This window comes from Misgurnus anguillicaudatus, chromosome 23 (assembly GCF_027580225.2).
Source record: "Misgurnus anguillicaudatus chromosome 23, ASM2758022v2, whole genome shotgun sequence".
Classification (NCBI taxonomy): domain Eukaryota; kingdom Metazoa; phylum Chordata; class Actinopteri; order Cypriniformes; family Cobitidae; genus Misgurnus; species Misgurnus anguillicaudatus.
The window spans coordinates 11,800,964-11,827,966 of record NC_073359.2 but is presented as its reverse complement, the minus strand read 5'-3'; the positions used below and the strand labels follow the sequence as shown (position 1 = coordinate 11,827,966).

The window sequence follows — 27,003 nt, the reverse complement described above, 5'->3', positions numbered from 1 at the left end:
TAGCAACTGCTAAGGTATACTACAGTACTTTTTCATATTATTATTTTAAATAAATAGTTTCTTTATTATATATACAGTATTTTATATAGGAAAAACAAATACTATGGAAGTCATTAGCTACGTCTTCATACCATCATGTTTTAAAAAATATATCTTCGTTAGTATTCTACACAGGTATATAGTATTCTATATAGGACTGCCATAGTAAGAAAAACAAATACTATGGAAGTCAATGGGTATTGTCAACTGTGTGCTTACCATCATTTATCAAAATATCATCTTCTGTGTTCAACAGAATAAAAAAACTCCTAAATACAGTTTAAAACAACATGAGGGTGAAAACCCTTTAAGCAATTCATGTCATGCACTTCACTTTTTGTTATGCAGGAAATTTGTACACGACAGCAATAGATGAGAAACTGTTATGAATAAAAATAGGTCAAGTATAATATATGGGTGATTCTCACGAAAACTTGGTTTTAAAAAAGTCAAGCATGAAAATGTAAAAATTGCTTAAATTTACTTTTTTTTCCCACCAGACATTGAAAAACAAAGTCTGGAGTAAATGGGAACATTTATTTAAAAGCTTTTACTTATCATTTAACACTTTTTGTAACATAATTTAAAAAATTAGACCTAAAAAATCTCATTACCGCAACAGTCAGAAAACATCAACACTGACATATTTTCAAAATGACATGACAAACCTGAAAGAACATAATTTGGAGATTCTGCACATGCATTTAAAATCAAAGTATTATGCTTCTATTAATTAAATTAACATTTAATAAGCATCTGTTGCGGTAATGATAATCAAAATGTCATGTAAGCATTCTGACAAGACAATATTTCAAATTAACTGTAAAAAATTGATCTTACCTGGTAGCCATCTTGAAGTAACTGGTCCATGTGCTTGGTCACTCAAAATCAAACTTTATTAAAATTCTGTATGTGTGCTTAAACTGTTCTCAAAAAGTGTTGCGGAGGATGAGAACATCAGGCATGGACACATCATTTTCCTATACATGAATATTCAGTAAATATTTTTTCTAGCAAAGTAGTCTAGCAAATCATCCATATTTTCTTAATATTTTTGTGTTAATTTGATTAAATTACAACATAACGCATGTTCAAACACAGCCGGACACATTGCGGTAATGAGAATTTCAGCAGAAAATGAGATAAAATTTACAATTATAAATTCTTATGTTGAAATCACACATTGTGCAAGGTAGAACACAGTATTGTGTTAATTCTGATGCTTTTTAATGTTACTATATTACACATTTTAAAGCTAAAATCATTAGTGCCGTGGTGTTTCGATGGTTTCGTGAGAATCACCCATATGGAAATTAGCATGTTAAACCACAGAAACCACTTTATTTTTACTGTCGGATTACGCGATGCATGTTGTGCTTTGCATGTTGTTGCTCTTTTTTTGTATGAAATGGAAATGGTATGGTCTAAAGTTTTTGTTGGTTCAAGTTTGTCTACGCAAATAATTTTTGATATATAATTTGTGACCATTCAAATGGACTGTCAGACCAGACATAATGAAACTGTGGGGTAAAAGATAAATTATATTTTTGTTTTATACATTCATAAAACACAAATGGCTGTAATACTGCGTTCAAGAGCACAGGTAAGACTTTAAAAAATAACATGCAATATTTGATAATATAAAAGTATTTGATAATATATAAAAACATCACCTTATTCTTATAGTCATTAATACATAACGAATAGGCTTTCTTGATTGTTTTATTTATTATATTAATATTTGGTGTTGGGGCTTTGTTAAAGTTTATTTTGTAATGATTGTTGACATCATTCCAGGCTTTTCCAGGTTTCCAGTTTATGATCTACTGTCTCATCATGCTATGTAAGATGACATTTCATTACGTATTTCAACTTGCAGACTGTATCTATGATCAAACATTATTAAATGACTCTTGATCATTATAGTGAATACTATAGCTTTGGTTAATGTCATTACCAATCACATACTTCTGAACAGATATATTGTTTGTGCATTAATACAGCATATTACAATAATCTGATACACATAATGTTTTGATTGTTAAATAATGACAACTTTATTGAATTTATTATTTAAATTCAAACCATATAATGGTAAAGCATATTTTGTCTATTAGCAGGTCAGTAAATGTAGATCGCATAGAAAAGCATGGAATTGTTCATCATATTATCTGCTCTCATAACTTAATGTTATTTTTTACAGCTTTATTATTAAAATCTGTGGAGACTGTTAATTGCTCCGAACCCACTACAAACTCTCTCTTAAGTGCGCTGAATGCAAGTATCTTTGGCAGAACTGAAATCCGGCCAGTTTTCAACCTGAACACTCCAACCAACATCAGTGTGACTTTTATTCTGTTTGGAATTTTAGGTGTGGTAAGTTATATTCATTCTGATCTTTTCTGACAACAGCTACTGTATGCCCATTATGGCAACATTCAATACACATTAAAAACAAATTTGACATAAAATGAACCACTGTGGCATGAAAATCTTGTGCTTAACTTAACTTAACATCTAATGAACCTTATATATAGACCAATAAAATGCATCTATCTTGTAGTCTATGGTCTATGTAAAAAGTCTATGGTTCTTTTTCAATCTTTATATAAGCAATAAGTTATTTAGAGACTGTGCTGTAAACTCTTCAAAACTATAACAGTCCTGTGTTGTTTTCCTCGTAGTCCATGTCTCTTATTTTGAAGTTCTGTATTGTCACCTGTGTCTGTAGTCCTTTGTAGTTCCATTGGTCCTTGTCTGATTGTCTTCCCAGATGTGTATTGTTATCTTGTTAAACCATGTGTATATATTGCCCTTGTGTTTCGGTTGTCCTTTGTCGAGTATTGTTTCACTGTATGTTGGTTCTGTTCCTTGTGCCTCTTCTGTATGGATATCTTGTTTTATTTTGTTATATTCAAAACCTTACCTGCATTTGGATGTCCATCATTAACTATGGAATAACACAAATGTAACTGTCGGAATTATGTTCAGACTAGTGATGTAAAGTCAAATTCATTTCCGCGAACCGTCTCTTTTCGGACAGTTCGGCTCATTAAAGGGATAGTTCTACCAAAAATGATATTAAACCCATGATTTACTCACCCCCAAGCTATTTGAGCTGCATATGTCCATCGTTTTTCAGACAAACACATTTTCGCATATTTTAGAAAATGTTTTAGATCTTTTAGTTAATTAAATGTGCGGGGACCACGGCCTTCAAGTCCAAAAAACGTGCGTCCATCCTTCACAAAATAAATACAAACGGCTCCAGGATGATAAACAAAGGTCTTCCGCGCGGTGTTGTTGTAGAAATATTCATATTTAAAATTTTATTAACGAAAATAATTACCTTCCGGTAGCCCGCCATCCTAGCCGCATTCAAGATCAGAGCTTAACGCAGCTTACGGAGGCTATTCTGCTGCTGCTCTGTGCCCCCGCCCTCCGAATTTGTCATACGTCACTGAGAAAAGTGCGTACACTACGCTAATACTCTCTCCTGAATACAGAGGAGTCTAAGATGGCGGCGCTACCGGAAGGTAGCTGTTTTCGTTAAAAAGTTTTAAATATGGATATTTCTACAACAACACTGCGCGGATTACCCTCAGAAGACCTTTGTTTATCATCCTGGAGCCGTTTGGATTTATTTTGTGAAGGATGGACGCACTTTTTTGGACTTGAAGGTCATGGACCCTGTAACTTCACATTTAATTAACTGAAAGATCTAAAACATTTTCTAAAATATCGGAAAATGTGTTTGTCTGAGGGACGATGGACGGATGCATCTCGGACGGCTTCGGGGTGAGTGAATCATGGGTTTGATATCATTTTTGGCCGAACTATCCCTTTAAACCGGTTCAAAAAGCTGATTCACCAGTTCCTGACGTCATCAAGAAATGACATCACTACGCATTTATTTTCTAACTACTTGTATCAATGAAACATTCAAATAAATTTGTTTGTGTCAACACATTAAAACATTCAAATAAAAAGTTGTTTTTGTTAAGGCATGGCTGATTTTTTTGCCTTTCATTCACAAGTTAGTAATGTTTGTGGTCACAGTTTCAATCGCGTATCGTAAATGCCATTTAAACTCATTGGGTTTTCTTAAACAACAAAAACATGATTTCCATGGACAATGAATCATACTAAAGCTTTTTAATAAAACAAGCATATCAAGAAACTAATAAAACAAGAAACTTTGCACATCAGGCTCCTTCAAATCTTCGGTGATAAACACGCAGGCTGCCCCGCTGCCCCATAAGGCAATGCCTTCGGAGACATGAAGGCAGCAGAGAGGAATGCTTTCGGACACACAGCAGAGAGGAATGCTTTCGGACACACTTCAAAGGCAGAGAGCGCCTTTGTGATAACTAATGACATATTTAAAAACTACAATACTAATTTCTCACTAGAAATGGAATTAAAAGGTGTAAAAAGTAGGGATGCACCGAATCCAGATTTTTTGGGTTTGGCCGAATACCGAATCCCCTGTTTAAGATCCGGCCGAATCCGAAACCAAATACCGAATCCTACACCTAACATTGGATACGGACATGCCTCGATGCCTTCCTGCCTTGGAAAGCTGCCGCAGAAGCCAGCACTTTAGAGTTTTTGGACGCAGCCGCAGTGTCCGCAACTCATTCGTCAGAATCATCTGCAGTCCTCGCCTCAGCAATCATCGACAAATTTCGACAGTTGGTTGAACCCTATGGGTTGAACCAGCTCATTTGGTTCGTCCTGCGTCATCAACCTGGAACCTATGTCCGAAACTAAAGTTCGATTCAGTTCGTTTTGCAAACCGGCTCGACCGGTTACTTCCTGAGAATCGGCTCAAAAGAACGATTCATTCAAGAATCTAACATCACTAGTTGAGACTAAAAATATCCAAAAAGTCATATTTTAGCATCCTTTCCCTAGAATCTGTAACAGCCTGATCTCACGAATTTCCGTGGGATAGTCACGGAATTGTTTGCTAATTTTTTCGTGGCATTCTCACGGATCTCCACATTTTTCTGTGGCCTTGCTATGGACTGTCTTTTTTCGTGGCATTCTTGCGGGTTGGTTACTCAACTGTTTTGTCCTATTTTCTTATCATTTTCGCTTGGTTTAGGGTTAGATTAACATGAAATGACAGCCCTACCCAAACCCAACTCTAACCCCAACGCCAGGCGAAAATTGTTTAAAGTTTAGAAAATATAAAAGAATAAATCAGAAAAAAATAGTACAAACCAATAGTTAAAGTGACATACTAACGCAAACACCAAATCTAACCCTAAAGCAAAAAAGCAGTTGAGTAACCAATCCATGGTTGGGTCAGAATGAGACCAACCAAACCTAGAAAATTTCTATTTTGGCCCAACCATGGATAAAACCAAATATATTTAATATTAGGAAGATGTGTCACTGGTATTGATATGAATGGGGGAGATTGCAATGTTCAGAATGCTCGCTCAAGTCCCGCCTCCAAGTAAAAAGAGCCAATCGCCAATAGGAATCTTCTGGGAGAGAGACCTTGCGCATGCGCATAATCGTTGCAAATATGGTGGAGGAGTAACGTGACTTCCTTAAAAGGACTTTTATGAAACTACCCAGCATGTGTTACTTTATAACCCAGTGGATATATTTGTCTCTTTTTGACCCAACTATGGGTTAACCCAGCATTTTTCCATTTTCATCCTTTTACCATTGTTTTTTATTTTAGGATGAAAAAGGACAGAAACTGAAGACATTCCTCTGGGTGGATCTGGTAAGTCATACTGCAACTGTTTTTCAAGTGACAAATTGACTTTTAAAATGTTGCATTTTTCATGCAATTGAAACTAAATCCACTAATATCTAAACTGTGTGATGTATAGATGTGGAATATTGAAGGTTTGAGCTGGGATCCTGTTGAGTGTGGAACAGACAGAATCTCACTGCCGAGAAAAAAACTGTGGATGCCCGATATTGTTATAAATCAATTGTGAGTTATCAATATCAAACTCTACTTTGATTTAAAGTCACAATGTAACAGAAGTAGCAATTGTCTTATTTTTCCCCCGTCGTGACGTATATCAGAGTGAAACGAGAATAAAAGGTTGGGCGGGACTTGATTTCATTCATAGAGAATTGATTGGATCGTTGGAAGTTGGTTCATGCTGCTATTTGCTAATCGTGTCAATCGTTTCCCGGTCCCCGGCCGCCCTCCTGCCATACCTTGTGACCGAAAGTGAAGAGAGATCATTTCAAAGAGGGGAGGGGCGCTTTTGATAAAAGATTATGACGGCACATGATTTTTTAAAAATAATAATGAAGCTTACAGATAAGTCATTTGTAAATCAAAACTAGCACAATATTCCAAAAAAATAAAGCTTTTAATTACATTGTGACTTTAAGGTTTACATAATGTGGACACTGTGAATAATTTACTGTATCTATTACAAAAGACACAATAGTAAGCCTGTCTATCCTTATATTTTTTGTAAATAAAATTTAATTTAAACAGCTGATTCCAATGATCCACCATTAATGTAAGCTACCCTACCCATCAAATAATCTTTAGAGCTTTTATCAAATATCAGACAGGATATTAAAGGAAATTGAGCCAAGTATTCAATTTATTGAAGTCCTCCAATGCCGTTTTAAAAGTATCCCGTCATGCACCTAATGAAGAAAGTTGAAAATAAAATAAAATGTCCAGAGCTTAAAGGGCACATATTATGGCCTTTTTACAAAATATATTTTATATACTTTTAATATAAGTCTCACGTGTGCCCAAAATTTGTCTGTAAAGTTTCAGCTTAAAATATCCCACAGATCATTTATTATAGCATTTCCAAAAAGCCTCTATTTGGGTGGGAGCAAAAATGTGTCTGTACCTTAAACTTTTTCGCCGCCATTGATGAAATAACTCGTCAATTAAGAGAAAACGCTTCCCTGCCAATGACGAGAATTTCCGGCTTTCCACAATACCGCTATTATCCACAACTTATACAACCCGGAAGTAGCGCCTCACGTGAAAGAGAAAGAACTCTGTGTATGTTTTAAAGATCGCTCTGCATCTGATCTCTATCAAAAGTCCTTCACAAAAATCGAATTATCTCAGCTTTTTGCTCAAAATTGGCTGTTTTTGAAGAAACCTACCCATGTTTGAGAGGTGATTACAAGAGAACTAATGAAGGTAGGATTAAACTGCTTTTTTAATCATAGGGTCCGTTCTTTTATTTTATATTTTTTAGTTTTATATATTTAAAGAAGAAAATTTTCTGGAAGGCATTAAACTTTTGTGTAAATCATGAAAAATGCTGGCGCTGGCTGGCAATTTATTTTAAACGCTGGAGGGGAAAGAGTTAAATGCAAAAGCTCTTCACTTCCTTACAAACAGACAGTGAGCGCTTTCAGTTATAATAGATCTGATTTATTCAGTCTGAAACAATAGTATCCATTGGACAGAGTACAGCTCGCTAAAGGTGGAACCAATGGTAATGCAGGACTTTAAGGGGCGTGGCTTTATAAATGTGACCTCACATTGATAAAAAAATGAAAACAGCATTGCTAATAAGACTGCTTTGGTTTAATGGTAATTGATTTTTTTCATCGTAGGGTGGTTGTGTTCATACACAGCCAACACACATTACTGTATGTCCAAACACCTTGTAAAAGTGGATTTTGCATAAAAGGTGTCCTTTAAATCAAAGGCACTTTGTCACTCTGTCTTTTCCTATCTCATGTTATTTTATAGTTTTGACTTTCCAAACTTTTGTCTAGTAATGTCCCAGAAGTCATTAAATGCACTTTAATAAATTGTTGGTATACTGTTAACATTGTCCTCTTTTACTTAAAAGCGTTGATGAGAACAAAGTCCCGGACACCTATTACCTCTACGTCACTCATGATGGCAGGGCAATCGACAGTATTCCTGTTCATGTGATCAGCTCCTGTAACCTGGACATCTACACCTTTCCATTTGATATACAGAACTGTACATTCACCTTTAATTCATACCAGCATTCTGGTAAGTTTACTTCAACAAAAGATCAATGTTCACTTATACCTGTATGATACAACTTAACTATTACCTTGATTGATACAGTTCAACTACTACCTGTATGATACCATCCAGTTTGTCTCATCTTCTTCACAGTGCTGGATATTCAGTTGTTCTTTGCTGATTCAGTGGAGTATGTATTTAAAAAATCCCTATCTGTGATGAGTACTAGAGGAGAGTGGGAGCTAGTCGACATGCGTGCTGACAAACCTACAATACCTCCTGGGGATAAGAGCAATGCATATGACACTCTTAACTACTATGTATGATCATTTTAACATGACTACAATGAAACAGTTGCTGTCTGCCTGAGTACTGACCTGAGAGTTTTGTAAAAATATAACAACATCATGATTCTTTATAAACTATAGAGCATGACAACCTTTGAAGAACCTTTATTTATATATTTATTTATTATTTTTACCATGGTCACACTACAATAGACCCCTTCACGGTTCACGTCACAGGCGGTTCCCACTGCGCATGTCGGGGTCAGAAAAGCCAATACAGCAGATTGAGTTGCGTATTATTCCGTATCGTCAAAAATGCCTACTTACGCCGTGGGCTGTGAAAATCACACCAGTTCTTCCGTTAAGTTTTCGCGATTCATGAAGAATCTCAAAAACAAAAACAAAAAAACATCTGCGGCTGCAAGCAATTAACGTGCAGACTGGAACAATGCAAATATCAAAGAGGCTTGTGTTTGTAGTGCTCACTTCATTTGAGGTAAGTCATCATTTTTCAGCCATGTTAGATTAAATTATAAAGCCTGGATGGTATAAACAGTTTGACCCCATGCTGCGCGCGCACCCGATAGTCATTCAATGTTTACAAACCTTGAAGGCGTCTATTACAGCCTTTAAAATTTCTACCCAAACCCCTGCATGTATGGGCACCAACCAGCAACCGGGTGTCCGTCAAGTCCACAAGACCATAGAGTGTCCCATTTGTCATTTAAGGTTTGAAAAGGGTGCTCATGGGCACCTTTTTTAGGTAAAAAAAAAATGCACCTTATGAGATTTTAGGTCTTGTGGACTTACAATGGCCACCGAGTGCCTGTGTCAATTAAGTCCATAAGACCTCAAATCACATAAAGTGCACTATTTAACCTAAAAGATGTGCCCACCCTTTTTAAACCTTAAATGACAAATGGGACACCCTACGGTCTTGTGGACACTCGGTGGCCATTGTAAGTCCACAAGACCGTAAATCACGAGGTGCACTATTTAACCTAAAAGAGGTGCCCATGAGCACACTTTTCAAACCTTAAATGACAAATGGCCACCGACTTGGTTACCTCTTTTAGGTTAAATGGTGCATCTTATGCGATTTATGGCCTTGTGGACTTACAATGGCCACTGAGTCCGTGTGTACGTTTAGTCCACAAGACCGTGGAGTGTCCCGTTTGGCATTCGGGGTTTGAAGGGGGTGCTCATGGGCACCTTGTTGGGTGGAATGGTGCACCGTGTGTGATTTTAGGTCTTGTGAACTTACAGTGGCCACGAAGTGGCGGTGGCCGTTAAGTCAATAAGACCGAATGGTGTCCATTGTAAGACCTCAAATCACATAAAGTGCACTATTTAACCTAAAAGAGGTGCCCATGAGCACCCTTTTCAAACCTTAAATGACAAATGGAACACCCTACAGTCTTGTGGACACTCGGTGTCCATTGTAAGTCCCCTAGACCTCAAATCTCATGATGTGCGCCATTTAACCTAAAAGAGGTGCCCATGAGCACACTTTCAAACCTTAAATGACAAATGGGACACCCTATGGTCTTGTGGACTTAACAGACACAGGCACTCGGTGGCCATTGTAAGTCCACAAGACCATAAATCACATGAGGTGCACTATTTAACCTAAAAGAGGTGCCCATGAGCTAGGGGTGTGCAGCTGAGTCAGTATTTGTATCTGTATTTGTATTTGTAACAATCTCAAAATTGTTTGTATCTGTATTTGTATTCAGATGGAACCGGAAGTGGGCGGGTCTTAAACCGGAAGTTTGTCATATTACATGAAAATGACATTTTAAATGAATTTTTGCTTCCATGATAATTACAACTTAAATAACTGTAAATATTTATTAAAAATAATATTACAAAATTTTTATCAAAAAGACAAATAACTTGATTCTCATTAATAATAGGCATGGAAAACAAACTCTCATTTCAGCTTGTGCCTATGTGCGTTGAACTTGAGAGCGCGTTGACTGTACATCACCTTTAAGCGTTTATTGTGTCTTTCAGTTGTGACCAATTTTGTCTAAATGAGTAGGAGGTTTTCATAAAAAAATAAGTAGCCTACATTAATCCCTCGCCTAGCGATTCAAATAATTAAACATCTAAAATGATCGTTATTTGTACGTTTTCTGAGAGTGAAATGATTAACCTAATACTACGAAGATGCGTGTCATGTCCGACATCTAGGTTTCGGTTTAATAACATGCAGGAATTTGAAAATAAAATGCAGGACTTGCTTGATGTTTAAACAGTTATTAAGAGAGATAAAGTTCGGGTCTGATTTATGTTAAGTTATTAAGATCGACGAGACTCGCGCTGACTGACAGATCCGAAACGCAACGCACAGACAAGCATGTGCACTGACAGAATAGTTCAAAAACATCTGTTTTGACAAGAATTTACGAAAGCATAATAAGCATTACAACAAAATTGCTGAGCTCATTATTATCCAAGTCCATACAGCGTTTGCGCGAACAGAACGAATTGTTTAAAAAAAACTTTATCATTAATCTTCATCTAAATTAATACATAATCAGATATTCGTTTAAAATTTCAAATAACAATATGCTCTCTTTTTTAAAAATCAGTTTTGACTTAGTTCAAATAAGCAACATGATTTTAAACAATAAGGTAATTAGAAAGATTTAATTCAAATGTTTCAGTTGTTATTTACTTACTTTATTTTTATGTTAATTGCAATTCATGTCATAGTAATCTTCAGTTTAAATTTTGCTTTTAAAATGTTACATTCTCATATTTTTATCTATTTACTTCTTTATTTTATATTCACCTAGATTGACAATATAGCTTGCTTTATAGTAATTAAAAGATCATCTGTGACCGAAGTCACATGACACCAGGGGCAGACTGGCAATCACCCTTTTTAAACCTTAAACGACAAATGGGACACCCTACGGCAGGGTTCTCCAAATCTTCCCCTGAAGGGCAGAGTTTAGGTCCAACCCTAAACAAACTTACCCACCGGTGATTTTCTAGTGATCAAGAAGACATTGATTAGCTTGCTCAGGTGTGTTTGATCAGGGTTGGAGTTAAGCTCTGCAGTGCTCCGGCCCTCCAGGGGAAGATTTGGGGAACCCTGCCTTACGGTCTTGTGGTCTTAACGGACACAGGCACTCAGTGGCCATTGTAAGTCCACAAGACTGTAATTCGCATAATGTGCACTATTTAACTTAAAATAGGTGCCCATGAGCACACTTTTCAAACTTTAAATGACAAAAGGGACACTCTTTAGTATTGTGGACTTAATGGTCACACACTCGGTGGCCATTGTAAGTCCACAAGACCTCAAATCCATGAGGTGCACCAGTTAACCTAAAAAAGGCACCCTTTTCAAACCTTAAACAACAAATGGGACACCCTACGGCAGGGTTCCCCAAATCCTACCCCGGAGGGCCGGAGCACTACACAGTCCAGGTCCAACCCTAACCAAACATACCCACCTGTGATTTTCTAGTGATCAAGAAGACATTGATTAACCTAAAAGAGGTGCCCATGAGCACACTTTTCAAACTTTAAATGACAAAAGGGACACTCTACGGTATTGTGGACTTAATGGACACACACTCGGTGGCCATTGTAAGTCCACAAGACCTCAAATCGCATGAGCTGCACCATTTAACCTAAAAAAGGCACCCTTTTCAAACCTTAAACAACAAATGGGACACCCTATGGCAGGGTTCCCCAAATCTTACCCTGGAGGGCCGGAGCACTACAGAGTTTAGGTCCAACCCTAACCAAACTTACCCACCTGTGATTTTCTAGTGATCAAGAAGACATTGATTAGCTTGCTCAGGTGTGTTTGATCAGGGTTGGAGTTAAACTCTGCAGTGCTCCGCCCTCCAGGTTAAGATTTGGGGAACCCTGCCTTACGGTCTTGTGTACTTAACGGACACACGCACTTGGTGGCCATTGTAAGTCCACAATACCGTAAATTGCAAAAGGTGCACCATTTAACCTAAAAGAGGTGCCCATGAGCACCCTTTTCAAACCTTAAATGACAAATGAGACACCCTACGGTCTTGTGGACTTAACGGACATACACACGCGCCTGCTATTGTGAGTGCACAAGACTATAAGTCGCATGAAGTGCGCCATACAACGCAACCAAAACAATTCACATGAGCTTTGTTTCCAGTCTGCAGCATTCACATGTCTATGAATAGTAGTCAAGGGAATGAAAAGTTATGTGCGACCACAGCAACTTAGCCAGAAATTTCCCCCACTAACTACCAATACATTCAAAAAATAAATAAATACATTTGAATTTTAGATTATTTGTTAAATTAGTCCTTGTAAACTGAATTGTTACATAAATAAATCTCAATCTAATGTAAATTTACTCAATACTGTTTGTTCTTGATTAGATTGTCCTCAAACGTCGAGCCAGTCTGTACATCGTGAACCTCTTGATTCCCAGCTGCTTCCTTATTGCTGTTGATCTGTTCAGTTTTCTTCTGCCACCTCAGGAGACGGATCGCTCCACATTTAAAATGACTCTCATCTTGGGATACACTGTGTTTCTGCTATTAATGAATGATCTGCTGCCCGTCACGGGAAACACCTTACCTCTCTTAAGTCTGTATAAACATTTCTTTGCAGCTTTAATTTTTTTCTCCTACTGTATGTACATTAACTTTTGTCTATATTCATTGTCTTTTCAGATGTGTTTTTCTCTCTCTGTTTGATACTGATGGTGGCGAGTCTGATAGAGACGATTATCATGACTAATATTATGTGTGGCTCAAGTAATTATGGACCGTTACCTCAGTGGATGAAAGTGCTTTTTCTTAAATACCTCGCCAAACTTGTTTGTTTAAGCAGGAGTGACCAAAACTGTGATCATGATGGTGAGTCTTACCATACCCAGTGTTCTAGTTTGTGTAAAAGAGAAAGTTTCTAAACACATTACCAATGTCAAATTCTCTTGTGTACCTGCAGATTACAGAACTCAGAGCAGATCTTTTGATCCTGTAGTAAAAATCCCAGAGACTGAAGACATCCACAATATGCCTCCTACACTTCATAAGCTGAAGAAAATAAGCCACGACTTACTTTCTATCCGTCAGCAGGTTGAAAAACATTATGATACTGATCAGGGTACAGATGAGTGGGTACTTTTGGGTCAAATCATTGACCGCCTGCTTTTTGGAATGTATACAATATTTCTTGTATTTAGTTTCTTCACTATATTAGTCTTTTGGGTGATCTGGTACAATATGAGTGCAGCTTTGGTATAAATAACTTTACTCGCACTGTGAATAATTTACTCTGTGAATGTCTTTAAATGTACAACTCTGTAATCTGTGTTTGTCTATATTGTACATGTTACTTATGGCACTTATATATGGTCACCAATGCAGAAATCCAACTGTATTATGACTGAAACAATTCAACCAAGCAATACTTAAGCTTTTTAATTTAAATAACATTTATTGTAATGCTGCTGTAATAGTGAATATAATAAAATAAAACAAATAAAATGTTCTGCAATTTTTTGTCATGGTTCCAGCCACATGATTATATACTCAATAATTTGTCTTATTATGCCTTTTATGGGTCTTAGAGGGATAGTTAAGCTAAAATGTGAATTTGTATTTTGTTCTACTATGCAAGTCAATGGGTACCGTCAACTGTACATCATTTACCAAAATATCTTCTTTTGTGTTCAACAGAAGAAATTTATACAGGTTTAGAACAACATGAGTGTGAGCAAATGATGACAGAATTTTCATTTTTGAACTATCGCTTTAAATACAGCTAAGATGTATATTGCTAATTTTTTCATTAAAATTAGGGTGCGTCTCATTTCTCTGTCTTACCCCTTACCCCTACCCCTCAGTTTTGCGCGTTCATGTGAGGCGAAGTGGCGTCTCAATTCTCAGTTTGATCAAGGGTTAGGGCCAAGGCGTAGGGATCATAGACCGTAAAAAAATATGGACGTAGTGTCCGTGACGTCACCCATTGGTTTCTGAAGAGCGTTTTTGAAGCTTACAGAAGGCATTGCCTGACATGGGTGAAGCTGAGGTGGCTGGATGCTGAAACCACGCCCGCCTAGCGCGAGTCTATTGACAGCAGTGGCTGTTCAACCGTCACTCAAGTGGCCACGCCCTTAATTATGCAGAAGTTTAAGGTTTAATAGAATTTAAACGGAACAAAAAAATTCACCCCCCTCACAGTTGTCATAAAGAGCAAAATTAGCTATATAGACCAAAAACTATTTTTGTACCAGGCTGTAAACATATTATTTTCTACTGTAAAGTTGGGAATTTTTAACATGGGAGTCTATGGGAATTGACTCCCTTTTGGAGCCAGCCTCAAGCGGCCAGTCGATGAATTGCAGTTTAAATCACTTCCGTATTGGCTTTATCAGAGAGATCAGAAGGTTGCCCCTCTGTAGGGATACATAGCCCTTGAAACTGAGTTTGATAAGGACCACACTTGAAAGAGAGGGGTAAACGTTAACGTAGGAATTTTTCAGGAGAGCCGGCATCAAGATTTTTTATGGCTGAACGTCGAACTGTCAAGGAGTCTCACAAATGAAAGTAACGTTATTTTCAGCAGTTTATTGAGATTAAATGATGACACTCATGTTTTATGATACTTTTAATAAAATGTTCAAGCTGTTTTAATTGTAATGTTTTGTTTTTGAATCACTAGTTAAGCTGCTAGCTAGCAGCTAAGTTATGCGCTATTTGTTGAACTTAGCTCAGGCAATCGATACCACAACCTTAGACGACGGCATCTTCTTTGTTTATGTCAACGCTTGTCTGTTTACGTAGCAGCCAGTTAGCGGCAAGGGAAGGTGACGCAAACGGTAATTGAGTGGTGTCTCAATTTTTAGAGGAACGATCTGTCTTACCCCTTCCCCTTCACTCTGTTTCGAGGGGCAAGGGGAAGACGAAGACAAAGGGGAAGGGGTAAGACAGAGAAATGAGATTGGCCCTTAGTAGTATGCTTAAAAACTATGAAGTGTTTAAGTGTTCAAACACAATCACAGCCTTGTGGAAAGAATCTATTATCGAGCGCTTGCACAGGTCAGTTTCAACATGTTTTGCATCATCCTAAACAGTTTATTTTACAGTTTTCTAGTAAAATGTTATACCAGATATATAAATATGTGCACATTAAATATTATTTAATTATAGCACCACTTGTAGAAAAATCCAGAGTTTTTGCTATCAATCTTACCTAGGGTTGTGCCGATAGACGATAGTATCGTGTATCGACGATCTTCAGACATATCGCCAATGGCAGGCTTTCATGGCGATAGTCACGACGATAGTTGGAGAATGGTTATTATCATTATTATTATTATCATCATAGTTTTATATTAACACCCACAATGCATGCTTTTCCTCACATGAGGGTTTGTGGGATTCACTTTACGTGGAGAGCTTGTAAAGAGAGAATTCCTTCTTGCACGTACCTGCATTAATGCGCGCGTCTTGGTCTCCTTCTACCACTAAATCCAGCACGCCGCGTCATGAGCAGCTGCGCTTCTCTCTGTCTCACGTGCACGCGCTCTCGCGTCTGTCCGAAGTCTAAACATAAACTAAAGTAGTAATCCTTATGTATTTGTTCAGTTTAATGCGTTTCATGCGAGCTGAGGCAAACTTTACTTTTAGTTTAAAATATGACCCGCTGCATATTAGCGCCTCTCTTTCACTCTCGCGTACGTGCAGAAAGCTGCGCTCTGTCTGAAGTCAGATCACTAGGTATGAATCCTGTTTATGATATGCATTTCAAGGAGTTGTAGAAACACGTCCCTCGTGTTTAATATATGATTGTGTTTAAAATATGATCGCGTTCCGCTGGACCGATGCGTTTAAAAAGGCACCTCATGAGAGCACCACTGCTTGACACGTGCAGTCTTCTGCAACAGCACTTAACCAATGCATTGAATTGTTTATGTGCACGCACGTGTGTGTGCGTGCGCAGATGCATGTTTTTACAGTTATTAAGTAATCATGATAGGGTTTTAATGACGCGCTCGCATTAATGGCATCAGGTTTAAGAAGGTTGCTGTCATGACGGTGTTGCTCTTGTTTTTTTTTTGTCCACCCATCAAGTGACTTGTTATAATGAGTAAAAAATTAACAAATAAAAAAATGAGTAAACTACTGCCCCGCCCCCCGATAATATCGTGTATCGCCGATCTCACAGGCTGACGGTAGGACGATCTGAAAATAGGGCATATCGCCCAACACTAATCTTACCCATAAAGTGTAAACATACAATCTTACTAATCTGAGTTAAATTCAGTGGCTTGCTATTTTGTCATGTCTTCCTTTCTGGATACACCTGGGCCATCTATCACAGGTTGTATTTTTTACCATATTTTTGATTGTAAAATCCTCCGAGGCCATTTCTACTCAGTAGAAATCAGTACCCATTTGGATACGCAAAACAAAATAATGAGCGATAGTCTCCATTGGTTTCTACTTAAAAACTTCATTACATAAGGTTTATATTTATTTATAACAATACACTCTCAGAAAAAGAGGTACAAGAAGGTACAAAAGTTGTCACTGCACAGTACAAAATGCAGCATGAACTTAAAACAATTTAAATATGCAAGTCAATTCAAACAACTATTTAAAGTTGACTTGACAATAAGTTGTGATAAGTTGACATAACTTAACACAAGTAAAAACAAGTTTAAATGAACTTAATTTGTTAAGTTAAAGTAACATAAAATATACAGGTATGTTGATTTGACATCTTTTTGGTACCTTTTCAAAAAGTACACTTTTGTACCTAAAAGTAGTATTCGAACTGAGGGGGTGCTGGGGTGGTCCAGGAATCTCCTTTAAGCGTTAAGGGACCACCTATAAATCACAAAAATATAAATTAGGGGGGTCCCCTGGTTTTTATTAAAATTAAAATACTACATGAATTTCGCAATAAACTCATTCAAAGGATTTCTGTCTGAGGGGTCAAAACGGTTAGGGTTTTACTTAGGGTTAGGATAATTTGGGGGTTCTTTTATTAAAACGTTGATCCAGGACCAACAAAAAATGTTGATTCTGGATCACCTCTTACTTTGTGAAATCATGGCTAACCTTTAATGATGGGAGGGCTTGGCCCGGTGCGGGGAACCCCTATAATCTTTGACATAATTCGAACACTGCCTAAAGGTTTACATATTGGTGCCTTAGAGGTACATCAGTATGTACCAAAATAGTACCTTTTTAAAAGGTACCTTTTTTTCTGAGAGTGTACAGTACAAAATGTCATTTGAATTAAAAGTATTTGTCCAAGGAAACGCTTTACTGAGGAATAAACTATAGTTCTAAAAAAAATAAACAAGAAAATGTATTTTGTATTTAACGTTGGTGAAGTACAAAAAGAAAAACTATTTTGAGTTTGTTACCAAATATTTACACAAGTAATTTGGGAGATTACATCATGCATGATGCTTCATGGTGGTGGACGTTATAGATTTCTTTGGGCAAATTATAAATTACATTTTTGAGTATGTAAATGAGATTTCAAATGAAAATGTATTATGTATATAAGGCGCTTTTGTATATGTATTATGTATATAAGGCGTCATCTGTGCACGTTCGTAGTACAGAAAGTAAAAAATAGCTTCAGTTTATGCAAATTTGTAATAGATAAATTCTGCACATGTTAGTGAATGCTTCAGTACATACATTTTTAAGCTACATATTAATGGTCTATAATTTATTACACTGATTATTTTTATTATTGTTTTAATTTTTTTCAATACAACAGTTACAGATTTTGCAATCTTTTTATTGCTGCCCTTTGCATGGAAAATAAACCCCCCTGCATTAACCATCAAATTTGTACTGTGGGATTTACATGAGGTATATTGTGCTTTGCATGTTGTTGTGTTATAAAACATTTGGTTTTTAGGTTGCCAGGACTCCATTTGAAACCTTACAAACAGCATACAACTGTGAGAATAAAGATCATTTATATTTTAGAAAAATACTTATCTGTCACCATATTCAAGCTGATATGGCTGTGGTAGTCCTTTCGATACCAAAGGTAAGACATTCATGTAGTAAAGTAATGCAGTACCTGATTTGAGTACTATTAATATTTGAGGTCTTATTAATTCATTTTCATTATTGCATTATTTACAATTAACAGTGAGAAATGTAGTTTACAATGTTTATTGACTTAATGTTGTTAATTAAAACCAGTGCAATTGTCTGTTAATGTTACAGTATGTTATTGTGCATTCATGTTAACAAATAAAACTTTTATTTTAATATACTGAATGTTAATTTAACAAACGAATAATAAATGGTGTAAAAATATTGTGGTCATTGTTATTGTAAGTTAATAAATGTGGTTAACAAATAAAAACCTTATTTTTTGTTTAATCAACAAACATTTTAGCACTATTGTATGTTTAACAGGCATTGTGGTAATATAGAAAATGTATTATACAATGCTTGTTACTAAAAGTACACTGGATCGATTAAAAGTGTTATTTCTTTTATTTACATGTCATGAGTACCACTGTACAATGAAACATGTACTATTATGTATTAAGTAAAAATTCAAAGTATTACAATACTACTCCTCATGCTATGTTGGAGGTGTGGATAAATATGAATTGTGTGGAAAGATTTAAAAGTTAAAAAGTGAGACTATTGCTCTTCATCGGGACATTTTAAAGGTATCTGCTAAACAAATAACCAATGTACCTGTTTATTACATGTTTATTACATGTTAACATCATCTTTTTAGGCTGTTCCTGACTTTCATTTCACAATCTACTGTCTCATCATATCGGGTGGGATGATCCATTTACATTTTAATTACAAATATAACAAATAAAAATGTAACCACAATAATGTTTGACTCTGATTACTCTTTTTGTTGTATTTAACATATGAACTTATTCTTACAGTTCTGTTAATGAAATCTTCTGAGGCTATTAACTGCTCTGAACCAACGACAGATGCTCTTCTAACTGCCCTGAAAGCAAGCGTCTTTGGTAAAACTGATGTGAGGCCAGTTATTTACCCACGAACTCCAACTAACATCAGTGTGTCCTTCACTCTGTTTGGAATTATTGATGTGGTAAGTTTCTGTAATATCATTGCCAGTCATGTACAGTAAAGTCATACAGAGCTGTAAAAATCAAATCCAGAAATAAACAACGTTATGACGTAATAAATGGTAAATGGACTGCATTTATATAGCGCTTTAACAGACCTCTGACCATCCAAAGCGCTTTACAATTGGCTTAACATTCACCCATTCACTCACTCATTCATACGCCAAAGGCGGTGTCAGCCATGCAAGGCGCCATCCAGCTCGTTGGGAGCAGCTGGGGTTAGGTGTCTTGCTCAAGGACATCTCGACACTTGGTCAGGTGGAGCCGGGGGTTGAACCACCAACCCTCCGATTTGGTTTGGGACTGGTTAGATCGTGTCAGCACACTTCACTTTGGCTTGGTTAGCTTTTCCATCAAGTTTAGTAACAGTTCAGAGTGGGAGGGATTAAAGGCGTGTCGTTTTATTTGCGCTGCTTACCGCTGTGACATCATACAAGTGAGAGCGTTGTTGGAATGCTATACATCCTCAAATCGCAAGCCTGCAAAACACTGGTATAGCTACCCAGTCTCATAAGGTCTCGTGATATAGTCACGTAATTTTTAGATTTTTGTTTTTATAATATCACGAATTTACGCGTTTTTTCGTGATCGTATAACAAATTCCTGTTTTCGTTTGATTATCACGTATTGGTTACTCAACTGCTTTTTCCTATTTTTAAACCATTTTTGCTTCGGTTTAGGGTTAGATTTGGTGATTGCATTAGAATGTCACTTTATGGTTTATAAAAAAAATTCTGTTTTTTTTTATATGTCGCCTGGCGTTAGGGTTAGAGTTGGGTTTGGGTAGGGATGTCATTTTATGTAAATCTAACCCTAAACCGAAGCAACAATGGTAAGAAAATAGGACAAAACAGTTGAGTAACCAATATGTGAAAACAGGAATTCATTATACGATCACGAAAAAACGTGGAAATTCGTGATAATATCACGAAAAAATTTTGTGACTATATAACGAAATTTCGTGAGACTGGGCTGGGTATAGTGTTCCTGATTCTCAACCTGTGGATATTTTTCACAGCTAAAAGGGAGTTTGGGAACTTCAAAGCATAGATGACAACAGGATTGCATGAAGCTAAAGCTAATCTTGCATTATAGCGATGACGCTGGTAGTGACGATTCTCTCAGACTAATGATCTACATTGATCTACAGTGTTTTCACGTCACGTTTTAGTATCAGCTCAGCTCGTTTGGAACCCCAACAGAGGTGGAACTAAAAAAGTATTGGGTACTACGTACTGTATCCAGTGGAAAAGCCCCCAAAAGGAAGCGGTACTATGCAATGGAAAATCTCTTAGCCTGAAGGGGATCGCACACTGGCCACGCACCTCAGCGCCGCGTCGCGCCTAGGAGAACTCGGAGGTATTGTAAACCAGAAGTGCACATTAAACAGCGCGAGCTTCATCAGATAGCGTCTACTTCAAAATGTAAAATAAACATTAGCAGCCAATGTTTATCATTAATGATTTGGGACAAATATGATGTTATTTAATGTTAAACTATGTGAGTGGCGCTGTGTGGCACGACAGGGATTTGAGCAACTTCCAGATTCAAAGCTGGGCGGCGCGGACAGGCACCACCTGGTGGCGCCAGTGTGCAAATACTCATAAAAAAGAATGTGTTCGATTTTTTTTAGAATGGCGCGGCGCTGAGCTGCGCGACCGGTGTGCGATCCCCTTTAGTATGCAAGAAATGCCCTGATGGTGGCTGCTTATTCCGCGATATCTCATTTTGTATCGGATCCCAGCGTTGGGTCAAAAACGGACAAATCCCAACCATTGGGGTAAATTAATTAATAAAATGTTTAGATTTGATGGTTTAAAAATAATCCTGTATTTTTTTAGCTCACTATTGTACCCCATTTTCTATTACATTAGGCCACAGGAGGTGAAGAGGTGCTAAATTCAAGGAGTTAATAAATAAATAAAAAATACCAGGAAACTGTGCGCCAACTGTATGTAGGCTAGGCTCCATGAAATGTATTTATGGTCTTAATTGTTTAAAAAGTAAACTGTTTTATGGTTGTTGTACGTCATAGGTAAGCAAGCATAAAGGTCATGCACAATTTAGGGCTACACTGTAAAAAATACTTTGCTGCCTTAAAATTTTTTGTTAAATCAACTTGTTGTCACAACTTGTAAATTATGTTTAGAAAAGTCAACTTAATTTTATAAGTTATAACAACTCACCTGTAGTTACAGTATAACATCTCATCTCTAGTCAAGATAAATAATAGTAAGTTGCAATGACTTGTAAATCCGAGTTGATTCAACAAAAAATTTTAGGGCAGCAAAGTATTTTTTTACAGTGTAGATTGGAAATTAGATTGCAATTTAGTTTGTTCTTGATTTTTCTTTATCAGGATGAAAAGGCACAAATATTTGAGTCCTTCATTTGGAGGTATCTGGTAAGTCCTTATGTAACTGTTTTTAGGCTTCTTTTAACAATTAGGATTTTTTGCCTCTCATGAACTTTGAAACTTTTTTAGTTTTGGAATATTGAAGGCTTGAGCTGGGATCCTGTTGAATGTGGAACAGATCGAATCGCACTGCCAAGAAAAAAGCTGTGGATGCCTGATATTGTTATCAATGAATTGTGAGTACTACATGTATATGTATATGTATATATTCTGAACGTGCATATAGGGAAGGAAAAGTGTCACATTTAATATAATCACTACAGCGATGGAAGTCCTGCTATTGTGATATAATGTTGTGAAACTAATGCTAACAAATACTGTTTAATCTACCCATTTTCACCAAGATGCGTACAAATGACACGCAGTGTGATTATCGTGCAATAGATACGCCAAATTCCGCTTTTGCGTGCATATGATACGCCAGTCCTTCCCATTCACTTATATGGCGAATCGTTTTGTGTCGTTTTGTTTATTGTTTTCTAATTTTTTTATGTTTTATAAACAATTTATGCTTGGGTTTAGGGTTAGATTTCAGATTTGTTTAAGCAGGTTATTTAATATACAGGTTTCTCCATGTTTTTGTCTATATTTAAGTCATGGTCGCTTGGAGTTGGGGTTAGAGATGGGGTTTGGGTTAGGATGTCATTTTTATATAACAAAAAGTTGTTCTAACCCTAAACCCAAGCGACAATGGTAAAAAAAAACAGAAAACAATAAATAAAACGACACAAAACGATTCGCCATATAAGTGAATGGGAAGGACTGGCGTATCATATGCACGCAAAAGCGGAATTTGGCGTATCTATTGCTAAAAGCGTGTCATTTTTACGCTTTTTGGTGAGAATGGGTTGGTTTAATACTGTACTACAGATGTTTGTTGTTTTAAATCGGGTTTTGATCATATAAATTATCACATGTATACATTGTGTGTTTATTTTAAACTAAAGCTATTAAGTTAAAGCCTTAAGGGGGTCGCATGCCGGACGCGCAGCATCGCGCTGTTCTAAAAAAATCGAACACATTGTTTTCTATGAGTATACGCACACCGGTGCCGACAAGTGGTGCCTGTCCGCGGCTCCCAGCTACGACTCAGGAAGTTGCTCAAATCCCTTTCGCGCTACAGAGCGCCACTCACATAGTTTAACATTAAATAACACCATATTTGTCCCAAATCATTAATGATTAACATTGGTTGCTAACATATATTTAGCATTTTGAAGTAGACGCTATCTGACTAAGCTTGCGCTGTTTAATGTGCACTTAATGTGCGCGGTGTATGATACCTCCGAGTTGTCCTAGACGCAGCACAACGCGGCTCTGCACGTTCGGTGTGCGACCCCCTATAAACCTGCATCAGGTGTGAATATATTTGATAACATATATTTACATATTTCTAAGATTATCTTTTTTCTGTGTAGCATGGATGAAAATAAAGCCCCAGTTACGTACTACCTTTACCTTACTAATACGGGTTTAGTAATGGATGATCAACCAATTCACGTGATCAGTTCCTGCAACCTGGACATTTACACCTTCCCATTCGATATTCAGAACTGTACATTCACCTTTAATTCATACAAACTCTATTGTAAGTGATTGAATGATACATTTTCATTTAGCACCCTACAATATCTCTGTGGTCATCAATATATTTTTGTCTACAGTGGAGGATATTCAGATGTTATTTACTGAGCCAGTGGAGAGCACACTTCAAAATTCTCTAGATGTGATGGCAACCAAAGGAGAGTGGGAGCTGATAAACATGCTTTCTGAAAAGGGTTTACTCCCAGTGGAAAATATGAATACTTCATATGATTTGCTTATTTTCCATGTATGAACACAATAAAACGTACATGTTATTATTTGGTTGTTTAAATTAAACAGTGTTTTCATTAAATTAAATGCAATACTACAATTTTTTTACTTGTATTGTTTTAGATCGTCCTCAGACGTCGGCCCACTATGTACATCGTGAACCTATTGATTCCCAGCTGCTTCCTTATTACTGTTGATCTGTTCAGTTTTCTTCTGCCGCCTCAGGAGACGGATCGCTCCGCCTTCAAAATGACTCTCATCTTGGGATACACTGTGTTTCTGCTATTAATGAACGACATGCTGCCTGTCACAGGAAACAGCTTACCTCTCATAAGTTTGTATAAATACTTCAGTCTGTCTTTTTATGAAAAACAACCTCATAGGTTGTTTGTGTATGCAGCCGAATATGACCTATGCTTACGTTTTAAAGTTGAGCGCCCTCTAGCTGGCATAAAATAAACTGCAGTGTTTTGCTTTTTTCTATTTGACCGTAGCTACCAATCAAAATTCGGCTTTGTTCGTATGTAATGTGTAAACTTAGTCATAACATTTTTTCTAATATTCAATTTACAATATTTGCTTTTACTTTTATGCATTTTACTGTCACTTTGTGTAAGCGACTTACAGTGCATTCAAGTTATACAATTGGAATACAATATATCTTTGCACTGCTAACCCAAGGCTCGTAGCTACAGGAAAATTATCATGGAAATAAACTCTTTTCCTGCCAGCCTTTTTTTTTTAAAGTTGCCAGCCAGCGGCAACATTTTTATAATTTTTACAAAAGTTTAATGCCTTCCAAAAAATGTTTTTCTTTAAATATATAAACATACAATATATCAAATTAAATAATAGACCGTCTGCGTAAAAAAAAACCCGCTTCATCTCATCTTCATTTGTTCTCCTTTTATCACCTCTAAAATATGGGTAGGTTTCTACAAATTTTGAGCAAAAAGCTGAGATAATTGTGTTTTTGTAAAGGACTTTTGATAGTGATTCGATTCAAAGCAAAGATCAAAACATACATTAAGTTCTTCCTGTTTGCCCTAAAGGGTTGCTTCCGGTTTTTATAAGTTGGGTAAGATGCCCACCTGGTGGATAATAGCGGAAATACGGTTTGCCGGAAAAACTCGTCATTGGCAGGGAAGCTTTATCTCTTAATTGACGAGTTCAATTGTCATTGGCGGGTAAAGAGTTAAACCCCATGAGCAAGGGAGTGCCGCAGGGATGTCGTATTTTTGTAGACTAATCCGGAGGTTTGCGGGATACTGGTTCCCTCGCAAAAAAAGCCCATTAATTTTTCACCTATACTTTTGCAAAAAATAAGCTTATGTCAAAGTTTATGACACTTACACATTTTGTCCAACAAGATAATCTTCACCAATGAACACAACATTTATGAATTTTAGAATTCAAAATTCATCGCTTTATATTTCTAGTAAACGCATTTATACTTTCAAATTCATAACATTTGTATTCCTCCATGATGATTAACTTGTTGGACAAAACGTGTAAGTGTCTTTAACTTTTGTTAAACACTAAGCTTATTTTTGCAACAATCCAAAAGTCTATGGGAAAAATGAATGTTTTTTTTGCGAGGGAACCAGTATTCCGCTAACTTCCAGGTTAGCCTACAAAAATACGTCATCACTGCAGCAATCTATAAGGTGAAAGTATCTATGGCAGGGTTCCCCAAATCTTACCCTGGAGGTCTGGAGCACTGCAGAGTTAAAGGAATAGTTTACTCATTTTCAATATTAAAATATGTTATTACCTTAACTAAGAATTGTTGATACATCCCTCTATCATCTGTGTGCGTGCACGTAAGCGCTGGAGCGCGCTGCGACGCTTCGATAACATTTAGCTTAGCCCCATTCATTCAATGGTACCAATCAGAGATAAAGTTAGAAGTGACCAAACACATCAACGTTTTTCCTATTTAAGACGAGTAGTTATACGAGCAAGTTTGGTGGTACAAAAAAAAACGTAGCGCTTTTCTAAGCGGATTTAAAAGAGGAACTATATTTTATGGCGTAATAGCACTTTTGGGAGTACTTCGACTCGGCGCAGTAACACCATCCCTCTCCCATTATGAGAGTGAGAAGGGGAGCGGACTTTTCAGGCGAGTCGAAGTACTCCCAAAAGTGCTATTACGCCATAAAATATAGTTCCTCTTTTAAATGAAAATGAGTAGACTATTCCTTTAAGGTCTACTACAGTACAGTACTACAGAATTGTTTGTATGTGTTGCATGTTTTATGTAAAGTGACATTTTAGACCATCGACGAGAGTGCAATACAACATAAATAGATTGCTTGTCATAGTCGTGACTGGCTAGGACAGTTTAAAAACACTTCTTATGTTATTATCATGATCAAGCTTAAGTTGACTTTTATAGAAATTTGTCTTACATTTTTCTCCAGATGCCTTCTTTTCTCTGTGTTTGGCACTGATGGTGGCGAGTCTTCTGGAGACGATTCTCATCACTAATATCCTGTGTGGCTCCAGCAACTATCCACCACTACCTGAGTGGGCAAAGGTGCTTTTCCTCAAATATCTCGCCAGACTTGTTTGTTTAAGCAAGAAACCCGATGACCAAAACCGTGACCTTGAAGGTGAGATTTAGCATGCTACACTGCACGATGGTATTTTTTATTAAAAACTTCTGTTTCTTCATCGCCTCCTCTGGCAAAAACAGATCACATTATAAATCATTATTATACACTGACTGACCATTATGTGATTCATACACCTGGTTTCTAATGCAATTGCGCAACAATTGTTTTGGGGTTTTTTTTTGGGGGGGGGGGCAATATTTAACCAAAAACAGTTCAGTTCAAAATTTGCCTAAATCTTAGTAATTGCTTAAAGATTGCTGTAACTTGATGTCAACAAGCTCTCTTATTCTTTCAGTGTACACCATTAACTGTGATCCTGTTAAAATCCCTGAGACTGAACTCATCCACAAGAGGCCTCCTACTCTTCAGGAATTGAGAAACATAAGCCAGAACTTACAATCCATCATTCAAAGTGTTAATAAACATTTTAATACTGATCAGAGAGAAGAGGAGTGGGTACATTTGGGTCAAGTCATTGATCGAATGCTTTTCGGCTTGTATACTGTCTTTCTCTCAGTGAGTTTTTTCACTATAGTAGTCTATTGGCTTTATTGGTACAACATTACTGCATCTTTGGTATGAAAATGATAGGGGAAGGTTGAGTTTATATGATCTGCTTCAATTGACTTTTTACATCAGATGGAACGCAGTGCAAAAAATTCCGTAGAAATTGCAATGTTATTGCAGCGGGGTTGCCGGTAATTTACCGTGGATTTCAATTTATGTTA

General features: G+C 36.9%; 2 protein-coding genes across 2 annotated transcripts; both read left to right on the top strand.

The window, feature by feature from the left end:
* Positions 1-1,349: 1,349 nt before the first annotated feature.
* Positions 1,350-13,791, top strand: LOC129452692 (5-hydroxytryptamine receptor 3C). Its single transcript, XM_055216697.2, has 10 exons — positions 1,350-1,642; positions 1,837-1,882; positions 2,243-2,415; positions 5,741-5,785; positions 5,895-6,001; positions 7,863-8,032; positions 8,162-8,328; positions 12,690-12,900; positions 12,987-13,172; positions 13,264-13,791. The coding sequence occupies exons 1-10, from the start codon at positions 1,613-1,615 to the stop codon at positions 13,560-13,562; spliced, it is 1,434 nt and encodes a 477-aa protein (XP_055072672.2). The 5' UTR covers positions 1,350-1,612; the 3' UTR covers positions 13,563-13,791.
* A 4,521-nt stretch (positions 13,792-18,312) lies between these two features.
* On the top strand, positions 18,313-26,951 carry LOC129453864 (5-hydroxytryptamine receptor 3C-like). Its single transcript, XM_055218248.2, has 10 exons — positions 18,313-18,342; positions 19,054-19,099; positions 19,217-19,389; positions 21,786-21,830; positions 21,912-22,018; positions 23,261-23,430; positions 23,507-23,673; positions 23,781-23,991; positions 26,081-26,272; positions 26,571-26,951. The coding sequence occupies exons 1-10, from the start codon at positions 18,313-18,315 to the stop codon at positions 26,855-26,857; spliced, it is 1,428 nt and encodes a 475-aa protein (XP_055074223.2). The 3' UTR covers positions 26,858-26,951.
* Positions 26,952-27,003: the final 52 nt, after the last annotated feature.

Excerpts from the sequence above, each read along its gene's own strand:
- LOC129452692 (XM_055216697.2), top strand. The coding sequence starts at position 1,613 with ATGGCTGTAATACTGCGTTCAAGAGCACAG. Across the intron at positions 5,786-5,894 it reads CATTCCTCTGGGTGGATCTG|ATGTGGAATATTGAAGGTTT; the intron begins GTAAGTCATACT and ends TGTGATGTATAG. Across the intron at positions 8,329-12,689 it reads ATGACACTCTTAACTACTAT|ATTGTCCTCAAACGTCGAGC; the intron begins GTATGATCATTT and ends GTTCTTGATTAG.
- LOC129453864 (XM_055218248.2), top strand. The coding sequence starts at position 18,313 with ATGGCTGTGGTAGTCCTTTCGATACCAAAG. Across the intron at positions 21,831-21,911 it reads CCTTCATTTGGAGGTATCTG|TTTTGGAATATTGAAGGCTT; the intron begins GTAAGTCCTTAT and ends AAACTTTTTTAG. Across the intron at positions 26,273-26,570 it reads CCAAAACCGTGACCTTGAAG|TGTACACCATTAACTGTGAT; the intron begins GTGAGATTTAGC and ends TTATTCTTTCAG.